This window comes from Mizuhopecten yessoensis, unplaced genomic scaffold (assembly GCF_002113885.1).
Source record: "Mizuhopecten yessoensis strain PY_sf001 unplaced genomic scaffold, ASM211388v2 scaffold716147, whole genome shotgun sequence".
Taxonomy (NCBI): Eukaryota; Metazoa; Mollusca; class Bivalvia; order Pectinida; family Pectinidae; genus Mizuhopecten; species Mizuhopecten yessoensis.
In genome coordinates this window covers 113,769-130,972 of record NW_018479971.1, presented here as the reverse complement: position 1 = coordinate 130,972, position 17,204 = coordinate 113,769, and the positions used below count along the sequence as shown (strand labels likewise).

General features: G+C 35.6%; 1 protein-coding gene across 1 annotated transcript; it reads left to right on the top strand.

The window, feature by feature from the left end:
• Positions 1–3,131: 3,131 nt before the first annotated feature.
• On the top strand, positions 3,132–14,138 carry LOC110441847 (cytochrome P450 2D10-like). The gene is made up of 4 exons (XM_021485117.1): positions 3,132–3,560; positions 11,230–11,745; positions 13,023–13,463; positions 13,732–14,138. The coding sequence occupies exons 1-4, from the start codon at positions 3,215–3,217 to the stop codon at positions 13,923–13,925; spliced, it is 1,497 nt and encodes a 498-aa protein (XP_021340792.1). The 5' UTR covers positions 3,132–3,214; the 3' UTR covers positions 13,926–14,138.
• The last annotated feature ends 3,066 nt before the right edge of the window (positions 14,139–17,204 follow it).

The window sequence follows — 17,204 nt, the reverse complement described above, 5'->3', positions numbered from 1 at the left end:
TGCCCTCGGGAAAAATATTGACGGAGAATAGTGCCCCCGGGAAACAGATTGACGGGGAATAGCGCCCCCTGGAAACATATTGACGGGGAATAGTGCCCCCGGGAAACAGATTGACGGGAAATCTTGCCCTCTGACAACAGATTTACGGGGGATAGTGCCATCGGTAAACAAATTGACGGGGAATAGCGCCCCCTGGAAACATATTGACGGGGAATAGTGCCCCCGGGAAACAAATAGACGGGGAAATATTGCCCTCTAGATACAGTTTGACTTGGAATAGTGCCCGCTTGAATGGTTTGAAGAGGTAATACTGCCCAGGTTAAACGTGTTGAGGAGTAATAATTCTAGTACCAGCGTGAAACAGAAACAACATGAGGAATACATGGCTCACAAGAGAAGTGTCCAATTATGATCCTAGAAATTAACATAACAACAAAACTTATATTTCCTATACACAATAAAGATTTTTCAAGAAGAAAAACAATTAAAATCGTTTCTAAAACCTATATGTAGGGTAATTCTACATACATTTGCCTTTTTCCAAGTACCGACAGTAACTATGACGATTACACTTAATATTTTTCTTGCATACAATAATATCCTTCGTATATGTACAATGTACCATGATACCAATAAGTTAAACCCGAAAGTTAAAAGCTAGGTAAACGCTTATCTTATCAATTAATCAATCAATCAATCAATCAATCTATAGTAGTTTATTTCAGTTCCATGCGTCACAAACATAACATCATATTACCGTCCTAAAATGTTCTTAAAAACATTAAATTAAGTTTTAAATGTGATGCTCAGCCTTTCCTTATAAGGTACTTCATAGAATTTAAGAATTGTGTACGTTTTAAAGCATTGTGTTGCGTTAGTTATATAGCATTGTTTACATTTATCATATGTACAAAAATCACAATATGAAATGGAATTATATTATAAAAAGCACACAAAAAAAAACAATTTTATCTATTGAGCGACGCATATAGGACAAATTAACAAAAATAGCTCATGTATTAAACATATCAAAACAGAGCTTTATTATTATTAATTTTGTTTGATGTCAATAAAAAAACCACTGCTGATAATGTCATTGTTGAATTAATGGTATTCAATATTTTACGATTTTTGTTTCAGTGTACCAGTTTGATTAATATCATCTATGTTCACGTGACTGTTCAGAAGATTACAGTGGAATGCAGAGTAAATATCTCACGGCATCTGATCATGAAGTACTGACCTGTCCTTTGTACAACTATGATAATACCAGGTACACGGGACCATACAGATTATACTTGTACCGAAAACCCCTTTAGTACAGAAAGGCACGCTATCAAAATAAGCTGGTGAATTTTACATTTAAACGGACACGTACTTGATTGTGACCCCTTGCATCTTATGGCAGATATAACGGTTTATCTCCTAAATAAATTTCACAGTAATGACATGCTTCCCTTTTTATAATAAATATTCTTAGCCGAGCAACACTTTTGAATTTTCGTTAGTGAAATATAGAATTATATCAACTTGATAATGATACATTTTATACGGTGCATATATCATAACTTATATTTTAAAAGTTTGAAGATATCACTTTTTAAATTGGATCAGAACTGTACTTTCATTTAAAAAAAAAATGCGAATGATCACGGTTTTTAGGGTAAATAACATAAAACCTCCCAAATATTCTTTGGTTTTTTTTTCTGAAACATTTTTTTTTCTGAGAAATATCTTTATTTACAGCCATGTTCTTTAATGTTAAATTTAATACAAAGGTTATGCCAATTTCAATATCGATGCTCCAAACAGCGGCCTTTGGATGTTTATAATCAAGAACCATCTAGTATTAAACACTGCCTGGTTGTTGTATTCGGGATGGTAGTTGCGCATTTTTAGTTAAATCGACAACATGAAAAAAGCCCTGGCTAGGACAGCTAAACGATCGTAAAATATCCTTAATTTTACAATGTGTTGTACTTTAGTCTAGAATGTTCTTACTAGCCGGGGAATATTACGGATGTTATATATCCGAACATACCATTTATACATGTAATCACGGATAGATACATTAGTGAAGAAACGCGATTCACCATGACGAATCAGAATTACATTACACCAAGTATCCGGAACCACCTGCTTCAATTTCATTTAAATGTCGCCTGATTTACACCCAACCATGTATTTGCCTTATCAAGATTAATTGAAATGATAAAAATAAAGAATAAATATTTTGATATACATGTACTGTAATTGTATCTGGAAACACATCTCTAGTATAGCATACTAGTATAGCCTTTATTTAACACTTAGTTAATAAATAGAGGATATACGTACAAAACACATTCTGCATGATATACTAGGTACATTTGTGTGAACGATTAATTAAAAATTAATAGTAAACAATAAATGAAATGTTTCAGCTGAATAATAGACGACTACCATCAAAATAGTGTCTTGTATTTAAAGAAATCTTACACGAGAAAACTCAATCGGTAACTAGGGCATATAATTTTAGGCGATGATAACAAGCTTGCAAGACATTATAGTTTAACCTTACTCTGTTATTAAATGTTGATCTCATTATCATATATTTAGATTTTCTTTAGAACAATAGGCTGTGTATAGCGTATCTATAGCAAGTATTCGTTTCATTTATTGGCCTGAACTTCAATGAAATCATCTATATTTATACTTAAGATTTTATTGATCAAAATTAATAACGATACTTCGTTACCGTACCAAAGAATTATACAGGTTTCATATTATGGCATGTGTGTTGGTGACCAGTATATCAACATAAGTTAATACCTAGTTGCTATCATAACGACTATAAAACCTAAAGTGGACTGATTTTATATTAAGGTAACATGGAATACAATTGTTTGATAAACCAGCATTGTAAGTATCAGAGGATTAATTCCATCACGTGTATGTCTTATGATAAAAAAAAACTTAAACAAAGAAACCTGTCTGACGTACATCTGTGTAACCTTAGTAGTACACAGTATCGTTTGACGAGGTAACATGTAATAGGAAAACCATTATAGTAGTAGCGAACAGTATCGTCGTATAAGGTCACGTGGAATACACTTGAACCCTTCATTCAGAAAATGCTTGCGATAGCTGCTTTGCATACCAACCCTTTATTATCTGACAGCTATATAAACGGCAGCTATCATCTTTTCTCACCATTCTCTTCCACGTCATCACAATGCTGTCAGTCACGTTCCTGGTCACTGGCGGAATCTGCGTCGTTTTGGCCTGTATGGTCATTTCTCTTATCCTGCGATCCCGGCGCGATGTCCACCTACCGCCTGGCCCTACCCCGCTGCCTATACTTGGGAACTCCTTGGTCCTCGTACCTACGGACAAGCTAGCAGTGTACAAACGGCTTCGGGCTGAGTTTGGAGACATCGTCTGCCTGACATTTGGAACAACGAAATGTGTCATCTTCAGCGGGTATGACCTTATCCGTGAAGTTTTTGTCAAGAAAGGTGATGCGACAACGAACAGACCTCCTCAGAGCTTCTTCATCAAGTCGATACAGAAGGGATATGGTAAGTGCTGTATGCTATACGGGTTTGGGATTGAATCGGATAGAATCGAGGTGTTTCATGTCAATTTTATTGTAACGGTTTTTATTTTTCTATTTCATAGTACTTGCTTGGACTGTCTTATATTATAATTGTACTTATTATCCCCCGCTTTCACCGAAACGGGGGATATTAATATGGGTCTGCCCGTCTGTCCGTCTGTCTGTCACGCTTCGTTTCCGTGCAATAACTACAACAAATGTTAACCGATTTTCTTCAAACTTGGTCACAGGGTTAAATGCCTTAAGGGCTCGGCCAAGTTCGATGACCACTTTCAGCAGACCCCATTTGGCGGAGTTATGGCCCCTTGAAAAATGAAACGTCATTATCTGCCGCGTTTCGTTTCCGTGCAATAACTACAATAAATGTTAACCGATTTTGTTCAAACTTGTTTCGATTTTGATGAAAATTGGTATATATAGGGATATTAGGGGACTGCGAATTCAACCGCATTAGTTTCGTTGCCATAGCAACAACACAAAGGCTTCTGATTAGTGGAAATTAAGGTATTGTTAGATTTTGATGAGAATTGGTATCTTGGGGTATAAGGGGACTGCGAATTCAACCGCATAGGGTTCGTTGTCATAGCAACTAAATGGAGGCGCTTCTTATTGGTCGAAATTTAGATTTTTTAATTTTATTTTTTATGAAAAATGATATATAGGGGTTTTAGGGGACTGCGAATAAAACCGCATAAGTTTCGTTACCATAGCAACCACATGGATGCTTATGATTGGTCGAAATTTAGATATTGTTCGATTCAGATGAAAATTGGTATATACGGATATTAAGGTACTGCGAATTCAACCGCATAGGGTTCGTTTCAATAGCAACCATATAGCAACCGCAAGAAGGCTTCTGATTGGTGAAATTTCAGATATTGGTCGATTTTTTATGAAAATTGGTATATAGGTATATTAGGGGACTGCGAATAAAACCGCATAAGTTTCGTTACCATAGCAACCACACGGAGGCTTCTGATTGGTCGCAATTTAGATATTGTTTGATTTCGATGAAAATTGGTATATAGGGGTATTAGGGGACTGAAAATTCAATCGCATACTTTCCGTTGCCATAGCAACTACACAGAGGATTCTGATTGGTTGCAATTTAGAAATTGCTCAATTTCACTCAAATTTAGTATGTATATTGTAGGTGTACTATGGCAATGCGATCCTTTTCTGATGCATCTTTGCGACTATCGGGGCAGTTTAGGGGACATCTGTAATGGTCTCCCATTACAATTAGTACTTGTTGCTGTAGATAATGTTAAGATGTTTCAACCAAAATCCTTATGCACATCCAACTCATGCTAAGTTATATTGCCAACCGATGTGATTTGTGCATATTTACGGATAATCAATGAGGTATAGAGTGTATTGTTTTCTTCAAGTTTCAAGCTATACATTATGTCTCAACAGCACGATTTTCACATGTTTAAACCTAACCTCAATAATGTTTACCTACAATATGTCCTGCAAGCTGAGGGTATACATTCCATGAATTTGCTTGTTTGTGTACTGATTACTTGTTCGTATGTTGAAATGTCTGACCAGGTACTATTTAAATTTTATTGTAATTAATGATGAAAACAAATAAGAATATGCTCGACGCCAATCAGCAGGTTAATCATATATCGAAACGATACAATATGTTTATGTATTCTAGTATAATATTGAATGGATTCAATCATCTCTATAATTAGACTCTCTGCGTCAGTGTTACACTTACAATACCACACTTTGATTTATTAACAACGATATGATTGCCTTTTTTAATGATCTACTTAGTACATTCATTAGAAATAATAAAACTTCACAGTAGCGGACAAATAAAATGAAGCTTATTGAGCCACACAAGTCCGTGAAATGATCCGTAATTATGATAAATACAATCCTTAAATTACTCGTCATATATTTAACGATATCAGAATATGTTGCATCAGTCCAGATGTGTAGAGAGCGCACATGAGCGTAACCCCTGAATATCGAGGATGAGATAATGATTACGGGTTTGTAACTGTTATTTAAGTCGGTAAGGAGTTGTAATCTTGTTGGGTTTGTTACTGTAGTGGTGGTTGGTATGTAGCTGTTATCATGGTTGGTATGTAGCTGTTATCATGATTGGTATGTAGCTGTTACCATAGTTGGTATGATGATGTTATCATGGTTGGTATGTAGATTTTCTCATGATTGGTATGTAGCTGTTACCATAGTTGGTATGATGCTGTTTTCATGGTTGGTATGATGCTGTTATCATGGTTAGTATGAAGCTGTTATCATGGTTGGTATGTACATATTAGCATGGTTGGTATGTAGCTGTTATCATGGTTGGTATATAGATTTTATCATGATTGGTATGTAGCTGTTACCATAGTTGGTATGATGATGTTATCATAGTTGGTATGTAGCTGTTACCATGGTTGGTATGTAGCTGTTATCATGGTTGGTGTGTCGCTGTAATCATGGTTGGTATGTAGCTGTTATCATAGTTGGTATGATGATGTTATCATGGTTGGTATGATGCTGTTATCATGGTTACTATGTAGCTGTTATCATGGTTGGTATGTACATGTTCTCATGGTTGGTATGTAGCTGTTATCATGGTTAGTATGTAGCTGTAATCATGGTTGGTATGTAGATGTTATCATGGTTGGTATGTAGCTGTTACCATAGTTGGTATGATGATGTTATCATGGTTGGTATGTAGCTGTTATCTTGGTTGGTATGTAGCTGTTATCATGGTTGGTATGTACATAATATCATGGTTAGTATGATGCTGTTATCACGGTTTGCTGTTATCATGGTTAGTATGTAGCTATTATCATGGTTGGTATGTAGCTGTTATCATGATTGGTATGTAGCTGTTACCATAGTTGGTATGATGATGTTATCATGGTTGGTATGTAGCTGTTACCATAGTTGGTATGATGATGTTATCATGGTTGGTATGTAGCTGTTACCATAGTTGGTATGATGCTGTTTTCATGGTTGGTATGATGCTGTTATCATGGTTAGTATGATGCTGTTATCATGGTTGGTATGTACATGTTAGTAGCTGTTATCATGGTTGGTATGTAGCTGTCATCATGGTTGGTATGTAGCTTTTATCATGGTTGGTATTATGCTGTTATCATGGTTGGTATGTACATGTTAGTAGCTGTTATCATGGTTGGTATGTAGCTGTAATTATGGATGATATGTGGCTGTTACAATGGTTGGTATGATGCTGTTATCATGGTTAGTATGAAGCTGTTATCATGGTTGGTATGTACATATTAGCATGGTTGGTATGTAGCTGTTATCATGGTTGTTATGTAGCTATAACTATGGTTGGTATGTAGTTGTTATCATGGTTGGTATGTAGCTGTAATCATGGTTGGTATGTAGCTGTTATCATAGTTGGTATGATGATGTTATCATGGTTGGTATGTAGATTTTCTCATGATTGGTATGTAGCTGTTACCATAGTTGGTATGATGCTGTTTTCATGGTTGGTATGATGCTGTTATCATGGTTAGTATGAAGCTGTTATCATGGTTGGTATGTACATATTATCATGGTTGGGATGTAGCTGTTATCATGGGTGGTATGAAGCTGTAATTATGGATGGTATGAAGCTGTAATCATGGTTGGTATGTACATAATATCATGGTTAGTATGGTGCTGTTATCACGGTTGGTATGTACATGTTACCATGGTTGGTATGTAGCTGTTATCTTGGTTAGTATGTAGCTGTAATCATGGTTGGTATGTAGCTGTTATCATGGTTGTTATGTAGCTATAACTATGGTTGGTATGTAGTTGTTATCATGGTTGGTATGTAGCTGTAATCATGATTGGTTTGTAGCTGGTATCATGGTTGGTATGTAGCTGTTATCATAGTTGGTATGATGATGTTATCATGGTTGGTATGTAGATTTTCTCATGATTGGTATGTAGCTGTTACCATAGTTGGTATGATGCTGTTATCATGGTTGGTATGTACATGTTAGTAGCTGTTATCATGGTTGGTATGTAGCTGTCATCATGGTTGGTATGTAGCTTTTATCATGGTTGGTATTATGCTGTTATCATGGTTGGTATGTACATGTTAGTAGCTGTTATCATGGTTGGTATGTAGCTGTCATCATGGTTGGTATGTAGCTGTTATCATGATTGGTATGTAGCTGTTAACATAGTTGGTATGATGCTGTTATCATGGTTGGTATGTAGCTGTTATCATGATTGGTATGTAGCTGTTAACATAGTTGGTATGATGCTGTTATCATGGTTGGCATGATGCTGTTATCATGGTTAGTATGTAGCTGTTATCATGGTTGGTATGTACATAATATCATGGTTAGTATGATGCTGTTATCACGGTTGGTATGTACATGTTATCATGGTTGGTATGTAGCTGTTATCTTGGTTAGTATGTAGCTGTAATCATGGTTGGTATGTAGCTGTAATTATGGATGGTATGTAGCTGTTCCATGGTTGGTATGATGCTGTTATCATGGTTACTATGTAGCTGTTATCATGGTTGGTATGTAGCTGTTATCATAGTTGGTATGATGATGTTATCATGGTTGGTATGTAGCTGTTATCTTGGTTAGTATGTAGCTGTAATCATGGTTGGTATGTAGCTGGTATCATGGTTGGTATGTAGCTGTTATCATAGTTGGTATGATGATGTTATCATGGTTGGTATGTAGCTGTTATCATGATTGGTATGTAGCCGTTATCATAGTTGGTATGATGATGTAATCATGGTTGGTATGTAGCTGGTATCATGGTTTGTATGTAGCTGTTATCATGGTTGGTATGTACATGTTATCATGGTTGGTATGTAGCTGTTATCATGGTTGGTATGTAGCTGTAATTATGGATGGTATGTAGCTGTTCCATGGTTGGTAGGTTGGTATGTAGCTGTTAGGTATGATGCTGTTATCATGGTTGGTATGTACATGTTATCATGGTTGGTATGTAGCTGTTATCTTGGTTGGTATGTAGCTGTAATCATGGTTGGTATGTAGCTGGTATCATGGTTTGTATGTAGCTGTTATCATGGTTGGTATGTAGCTGTAATTATGGATGATATGTAGCTGTTACAATGGTTGGTATGATGCTGTTATCATGGTTAGTATGTAGCTATTATCATGGTTGTATGTACATGTTATCATGGTTGGTATGTAGCATTCATCATGGTTGGTATGTAGCTGTTATCATGGTTGGTATGTAGCTGTAATCATGGTTGGTATGTAGCTGGTATCATGGTGGGTTCGCAGTTGTAGTGATTGTAGGTTTGTAGTTGTTGTTATTGTGCAGCCTTTTTTTCTAATTTACCTCCCAACCACTTCGCATTATTTGAAGAATTAGAGATAGCCAGGATCACAGCTCTATGTTGCGGTCAGAGCCTGGGGTCACATATATAACATTACTACAATGGTCCGCCTGGTCACAAGTTAGCAGATCCATAATATTAAACTGAATAAATACAATTTAAGCTTATATATCATTTGATAATTTGTCGACTAAAATGGCTTCTTTAAGCATTTTTTATAATCATTCAAGATGCACGAGATGAGTATTTTATGTTTTTTATTATTGTCATTATCTTTTTTCTTTTCTTCTCATCACACTCCATATATAAGTACAAATGTATATGCAATACACACAATACAATTATTTCATTTAAATAAAAGCTCTGCATGATTGTTACAGGTACTTTTTAAAATATAGTACTGTGCCAAATTAAAGGTTGGAATCGTATATTTTCCCCTATAACTCATGCATTTTTACATTATTTCAGTGAATTTTCCCGAAGTCCGTTATAACGCTACTGAAATTGTTTGATATTTTTTCTCACGACAATATTTAGTTCTTTCCATTGAGTGGTGTTCAAGATGTGACATAATTCTCAAAGGATTGATATTTGGTGTGGCTTTTTGTTCGTTATCTTAACAATAATTCATTTTGCACTAGAGTGGAGTTGTGTATTTTCTGGCTCGTTAGCTGAAATCCTGTAATAGTACATTTGTAGATTTAATAATAACATTGATATATAAAATCTGTTACCCTAGATGATAAATAAACAGTTCGCCGCACGCTTCTGCTTTAGTTTAGTCTAGGCCATACAACTGCGTCTTGGTCTGGTAAACATGCTGTCTCATCTAAACAGGTAGAAAGATAAAGACAAAAATCTCTGTAAATATTGCTACTCTCAGTTTGAATTGAGGATCTAATATACCGCTTTATCACAACCTAGTTCGAAGGTTGTCTCAAAGCAGTTCACAAATTATTTTCCGAGGGCATAACTAATGATAACACGGTCTAGCTATATACCTTTTGCACTCGGAAACCCCTGACCAGGTTCTATATATGTCCACGTGACTTTCCAGTCTGCTTATTGTCCCTACCAACTGCCTCTCGTCTGATATACTGGTGTGACTGTAAGGGCATGCCTGATATTTACAAATATTGCATGTACCCCGTATCATGTATAGGTAATACGAACCTTCCTCTTTGAAGTTGATGATGCTACCGTATAAGTATCCCTATGTAAACACAGTCGACGGAGCGTTTCCGTACAATAGGCCACTGGTACCATTGTGTCAGCTTGTGTCGTTGGTCCATTCATTACTTTTCTTCGGCACGCCATTATAAAATACGGTCGCCCACGCCTTTAGACTTACTCGTGATCGGTAGGTCAAACTATTGTATGCTGCGTCATACGATATTCCAACCGAAATAAAATAGTCTGATATAAGTCACGTACGCACAACTTATTTATTATAATGCGACTGACTAGGTACATCAACTTTTTGTATTGGGTAGACATCTTTACAAGATACACTGTGCACCATTTGTTTGTTTACAGGAGGTGTATTACCTTATGATCCCTCTGTTTTACATTAAAAAGAAGACCTCGTTATACGGCCACAGTTTGTTCAGGGACAATTTGGCGTCATAAAGAGATTTGGCAATAAATCAAGGGTGATGCTAGTCCGAATTATTCTGACGTTTTATCGACTTTTTTTTTATATCGGTCTGTCGTCGGTTAATCGAGGACAGACCGATATAAAAAAGTCGATAAAACGTCAGAATAATTCGGACTAGGGTGATGCGTAACGGAAATTGTTCAGAAAATATGATTAAAAAGGGGGACATTGAAATACGTGACTAATAGTGGCAAATAAAATGAGTGTCATTATATCGAGGTTTTTCTTTACTTTCTTAAAGATTTATTACAGTCTGTTGCTTGTTATATTTCCACTGTGTCAACAAATGCTATTTGCCATTGCTACAATGTACTAAGTGTAATGCTGACATTGATAAACGACTGGTATTTTGCAGTCATTTCCTCAATCTCTTTCCTTTTAGAACACTAGACAAAACTTTAACTTTCAAGAAGGAATTTGTCGTTTTCAATTGGCATTCATACTGACTATGATTGCCAACTAAAAGTAGCTTAAATCTCAAATGACGCCGTTTGGCTAAGGCTAGCTGTCGGGTCAGGCGAGCTGCTTAGATGCAAAGAAATGCAGAGTTTTGATTTTTAGGATTCTTGAAATATGAACCTTTTATTTTCCGATCGCGCAAATTTAATTTCAGTATGTATCGTATATTTGTGTTGATATTTGATATTGCAGGTGTTGGTGGGAGTTCTGGTAATTTGTGGAAGGAACATCGGACATTTATATTAAATTTCCTGAGGAAATCATTTCGCAGAGAGAGACTCGAAGGCTTAATAGAGCACGAAGTCACTCATTATATCAAGCGCATCCACGATGCAAACGAAAAGCCAATGGAACTTCGCAGGATTATTGGAACAAGTCTTACAAACGTTACATTGACATTAGGTATGAGCAAGCGTTTTGAGCACGATGATGCTAGACTGATTCAACTTTTAAAAGCTATAGATGATATCATGCTATACTCTGGGTTTTCGGAAGCCCTTTGCTTTTTTCCTGCGCTCAAATACCTTCCCGGTGACATGTTCCATGCTCAATCAATGCTAGATGATAAAGAGGATATTTTCAAATGGCTGAAAGAATTGATCGACGAAAGACCTGGAGGCGTTCCGGAACACGAAGACGACATCGAAGATTTTATCGACGCCTTCATGCTTGAAGCCAAATCACAGGAGGGGGACACAACATACACGGGTAAATATCTCGAAATCATCCATCTTTATGTCCCCCCCCCTCCCTCTATTTACCTCTCATACCATCTCTATATCTCCTGCCATCTCTCTGTTAGTATTTCCTTTCACCACGCGTTAATGCAGTTATATATATCTGATATTAAGGCGATTGATATAAATATACAACTATAGTTGATGAAACTGTCAAATTCATAACGAAAGATGAAATCACAATTTTCTTCATTTCAATAGATATAACATGCAAAAATATTGTTCCATCCGGAAATTATCAACGCTTGAGTAAAACTGTTAATAAACAATGTATACAGAGTTATAAATGTCACCCGCTATTTACTGTTTAGAGAGTTATAAATGTCACCCGCTATTTACTGTGTAGAGAGTTATAAATGTTACCCGCTATTTACTGTTTAGAGAGTTATAAATGTTACCCCTTTTTACTGTGCTATAGAGAGTTATAAATGTCACCCGCTATTTACTGTGTAGAGAGTTATAAATGTTACCCGCTAAGTTTAGAGAGTTATAAATGTTACCTGCTATTTACTGTTCAGAGAGTTATAAATGTTACCTGCTATTTACCGTGTAGAGAGTTATAAATGTTACCCACTATTTACTGTTTAGAGAGTTATAAATGTTACCCACTATTTACTGTTTAGAGAATTATAAATGTTACCCGCTATTTACTGTTTAGAGAGTTATAAATGTTCCCCGCTATTTACTGTTTAGAGAGTTATAAATGTTCCCCGCTATTTACTGTTTAGAGAGTTATAAATGTTCCCCGCTATTTACTGTTTAGAGAGTTATAAATGTTCCCCGCTATTTACTGTTTAGAGAGTTATAAATGTTACCCACTATTTACTGTTTAGAGAATTATAAATGTTACCCGCTATTTTCTGTTTAGAGAGTTATAAATGTTACCCGCTAAGTTTAGAGAGTTATAAATTTTACCTGCTATTTACTGTGGAGAGAGTTATAAATGTTACCCCTTTTTACTGTGTAGAGAGTTATAAATGTTACCCACTATTTACTGTTTAGAGAGTTATAAATGTTACCCACTATTTACTGTAAAGAGAGTTATAAATGTCACCCGCTATTTACTGTGGAGAGAGTTATAAATGTTACCCCTTTTTACTGTGTAAAGAGTTATAAATGTTACCCACTATTTACTGTTTAGAGAGTTATAAATGTTACCCACTATTTACTGTAAAGAGAGTTATAAATGTTACCCGCTATTTACTGTTTAGAGAGTTATAAATGTTACCCGTTGTTTGTTGTTATCAGAGCACCAGCTACTCCATGTCCTGTTTGAATTCTTCGTGGCCGGCGTTGAGACTTCCGGCGCAACCATCAGATGGGCTGTCATGTTCATGCTTCACAACAAAGACGTACAGGATAAATTGGCGGATGAAATCATATCAAATCTGGGTTACGAACGAACACCGACAATGGCGGACCATCCGCACCTCAACTACTGTCAGGCATTCATTTCGGAGGTTCAGCGATGCGGAAATGTAGCTCCCCTTTCCGGGCCACATTCGGCCAGCAAGGACTTCTACGTGAATGACTATCTCATTCCAAAGGGGGCTACTCTGCTCATGAACCTCACTTCCGCTTTAAAGGATCCGAAGTACTTTGACGACCCGGAAGCATTTAGACCGGAACGATTTCTTGACAGCGAAGGAACATATGTTGTTCAAAACAGCTTAATTCCGTTTTCAATTGGTAAGCAATGTATAATGTGTATACATGCACAAAGAATCCAGCCAATTATAATGCATACTTTACTTAAAGCAAAGCCCAGCTTTCCCAGAGCCTTAGCGATATGGACGCAGTTGCATGTGTTATTTACAAAATTATTTAGATATTTGGCATGTCACACGCCAATGTCAACATACGTATTATGTAGAAACATATCTCTATTTATATCAAAATGAGCAACATACTTTGTTTCCCCTCCGTGATATCTTACTTGATATCTTCTCTGTTTCAGGACGCCGCATTTGCCTGGGCAAGGACTTAGCTAAGATTGAACTGTTCCTCTTCATAACCAGCATGGTACAGAACTTTGAGTTTTTGCCGGAGGATCCGAACACTTTACCAGAGATCCTGGGCTGTGACGGTATATCTCACGGACCTGTTACCTTCAAATTCATTGCAAAGAGGAGGAGACCAGTTAAAATGTAAACTATATTTCCGTAAATGTCCCTCGGGCAGGGACGTTACAGTCTAACGTTAGTGGCCCTCGGGTAGGGACTTTACAGCCTATATTTAATATCCCTCGGGTAGGGACGTTTCAGTATACCCACTTGTATTTTTCCCCGTTTTTGGAGATATTGAGATACTAATCTAACCAATATTTGTTCATGTTTCTTGCCTTAGTCAACTAGTTTGTGCATATCCGGTATACAAACATGCATATCCGGTATACAAACATGCATATCCGGTATACAAACATGCATATCCGATGTACAAACATTTTCGTGTTTGCTTTACTATAAGATAACATTTATATCCGGTGTGACTTTGATATGTCTGGTGTTTCAATCTGACATTATATTAGAGTTAACAAAAGATGTCAAGGGAAAATTAGTTTTTTCTTCAACAACTGTACTGTGAAAAACAATAGTTCAACTATGATTCTCCGCATATTTTTTTTTACTGTTGACGGCATTCACTTGTTAAATAGTCGTGTAGTATGATCAAATCAAAATGACGCTAGAATAAGAAAATTCGGATTGAAATTTCGCTCACTATCTCCAACACAGGGAAAACTATAGGGAGGAAAAGACTGTATTTATATGACCATTGTATTTTTTTGCGTATCCAACATGTGAAATATTTTGAATTTGAAAAAGGCCATATTCATGCCCATTCCATTTTCCTCTGTGAAGAAAAAGGGATTTTTAACTGAACACGATAATGGGACGAGGATATCAACTCTGTACGTACATGTTAGGGAACGTTCTATGAACGCAATTACATTTGTAACTCGATTATAGAGGTCTGTCGAGGTTTGGACATTGTTGAAATGATATTCTTATATATTCTCATATTATACCGTCAATATAGTGAAATGCTTTCTTGAATATTTAGTATGCTCAATATTTCACTGGTGAAATAAGTAACATATGTACCTACATATACAAAACTATCGATTAACTAGCTCGAAAAGCACTCGAGCGAGGAGTATTATATTGACAACTTTTGAATCGTCATAAACAAAACTTATGACACATATTTTCGGAGTCATTGTCTTTAGGCATAATATTTTTGCTACAGCAGTGAAGTGTGGACATTTCGGTTTTGAAGACTTCATGAAAAAACTCTAGTGAAAAAGCACCTTATCCGAAATGGAAAATCGCTACATATTTTTTAAAAACCACTTTCATTTAAACAAATCGCAAATCTCAAAGCAACCGGCTGGCCGGAAATTTAAGCTTCTGAACAAAGTTTGATGCATAATGCTATGATTTTATGCATATTCAAGTTAATATGCATATCATTTCCGTATTTTGATATATATACATAATGTGGATCTGTGATCCCGTGTGAATGTAAAATACGTTTTTTTTGTGTGTGATATCAATCAACCCTATCCCCTAATAAGGATATGTACCTGTTCTGAAATATTCAATATTTTGAGTAGAAATATAAAGTTCGTTTTATATAATTTGATTCCTTTTAATACCCGTGTTGAACAGTATCAAGGAATCTTAGAATCTCCCATCTTCGGAGATTTTTATCAAAGTAAAAAGGATACGGAACGAAAATTTCACCATTTTCATCATAAGATCTATAATATATCTACTGTAATGACATTTTTTGATACAAAAAAAAAAAGATTTTTGTTTGCATTTTTTTGTGAATTCATTACGACATTGTTAAAACAAGTGGTTTTACATTTGTTACATTAAAACATTCTGAATATATACATGTATAGAGGATATTTAAGGATTTACTGTTAAAAATCATTAATATTTCTTGAGTGTAGCAAAATATAAAATACAAAATAGTATCATCGTAGTATTATAGTAATATTATTGGTGTGAATATTTTGTAAGATATCAATGATATTTATCGGGTAACCAATAAATATAATAATGTCTATTGACTTTAAAGCTTACAAAAGAAGAAAAATAACTCTGCAAAGAACAGCACTTAAAAAACGTCAACATCTCTTTACATTTGGGGGCAGGACCTCAGTTAATGACGTTAAATTTATATGACGTCACAATCAAGGACGATGCCGAACGCGCACATTTCAAGCGTTTCGATTGGTTATTACAGTGTAATACATGATTTATTCGTTCTATATTTTTATTCCGTTTTTATATAAGAAAAAACTTTATTCACTTCTTAAAGAATATTATTTTGATATTCCTTGCTGTAGTGAGAACAACACTTTAAAACCAATATTTGGTGTATTACAGTGTATTAAATGATTTATTCGTTCTATATTTTTATTCCGTTTTAAAATAAGAAAAATCTTTATTCACTTCTAAAAGAAAATTATTTTGACATTCCTTGCTGCAGTGTGAACAACACGATAAAACCTATATGTCACCGGTAAAAGTATTACAAATAATGATATATACCACAACTGTGGGTAAATGATGACACCTTTTACAAAGGGGCCTAGCTTATAGGGTCAACCATGTATCTGAAAATACTACCAAACATTTTATTTTTTATTTAACGAACAAAATGATCTTATCTCGATCATCTGAATCATCTGCTGATGATAATTTGTTTGGAAAGCAAACGTGTCTGAATACTAAAGTTATCTTTATTTTATATCGTTTTTTTAACATAATATACAGATAAAAAATGTCACCGACATCATTATCCATGTAACGCTTGTGATCGGAATGCTGCACCGAACACCGGTCAGGCAGCCATGTTTGGTCGTTGTGGTAGGCCGAGCTTGATATATTCCGTCTTTACGTTTGCAGAGTTATCTTCTCTTGAGAACAGGTATTGATTGTTACGTCATTGGTTTGTGTGAGAAAATTATGTCGTTTTTTTTTCAAAAATAAATGACGTTACTCTCACAAACAAATGACGTAACAATCAATACCTGTTCTCAAGAGAATATAACTCTGCAATACGCAAAGACGGATATTACAAGAAGTTGGTACATGTACCTCGCTTATCGACTACTTCGGCCTGGTATTACGACTTTTGGTATACATATTTATGTTAATATATGTTATCAAATGTGCTTTTACGATATTGTAGTTAGTATGCAAGAGGAATTAGATGTATATATGTCATGAGAATATGTGTGTTAGGAAAATCAGTATAATCTATAAGTTCTGTCGTGGTTGTATGCATATGTGTACGGAAATGAGAGATAGTATGTATGCGTGTTAGGTAATGAATATATTATATCACGGTTTGTCAGGCTATTAGGCATATGTGTTGTGTCATGGAAGTTAATCAAAGCGTTGAATGAATCTCCTC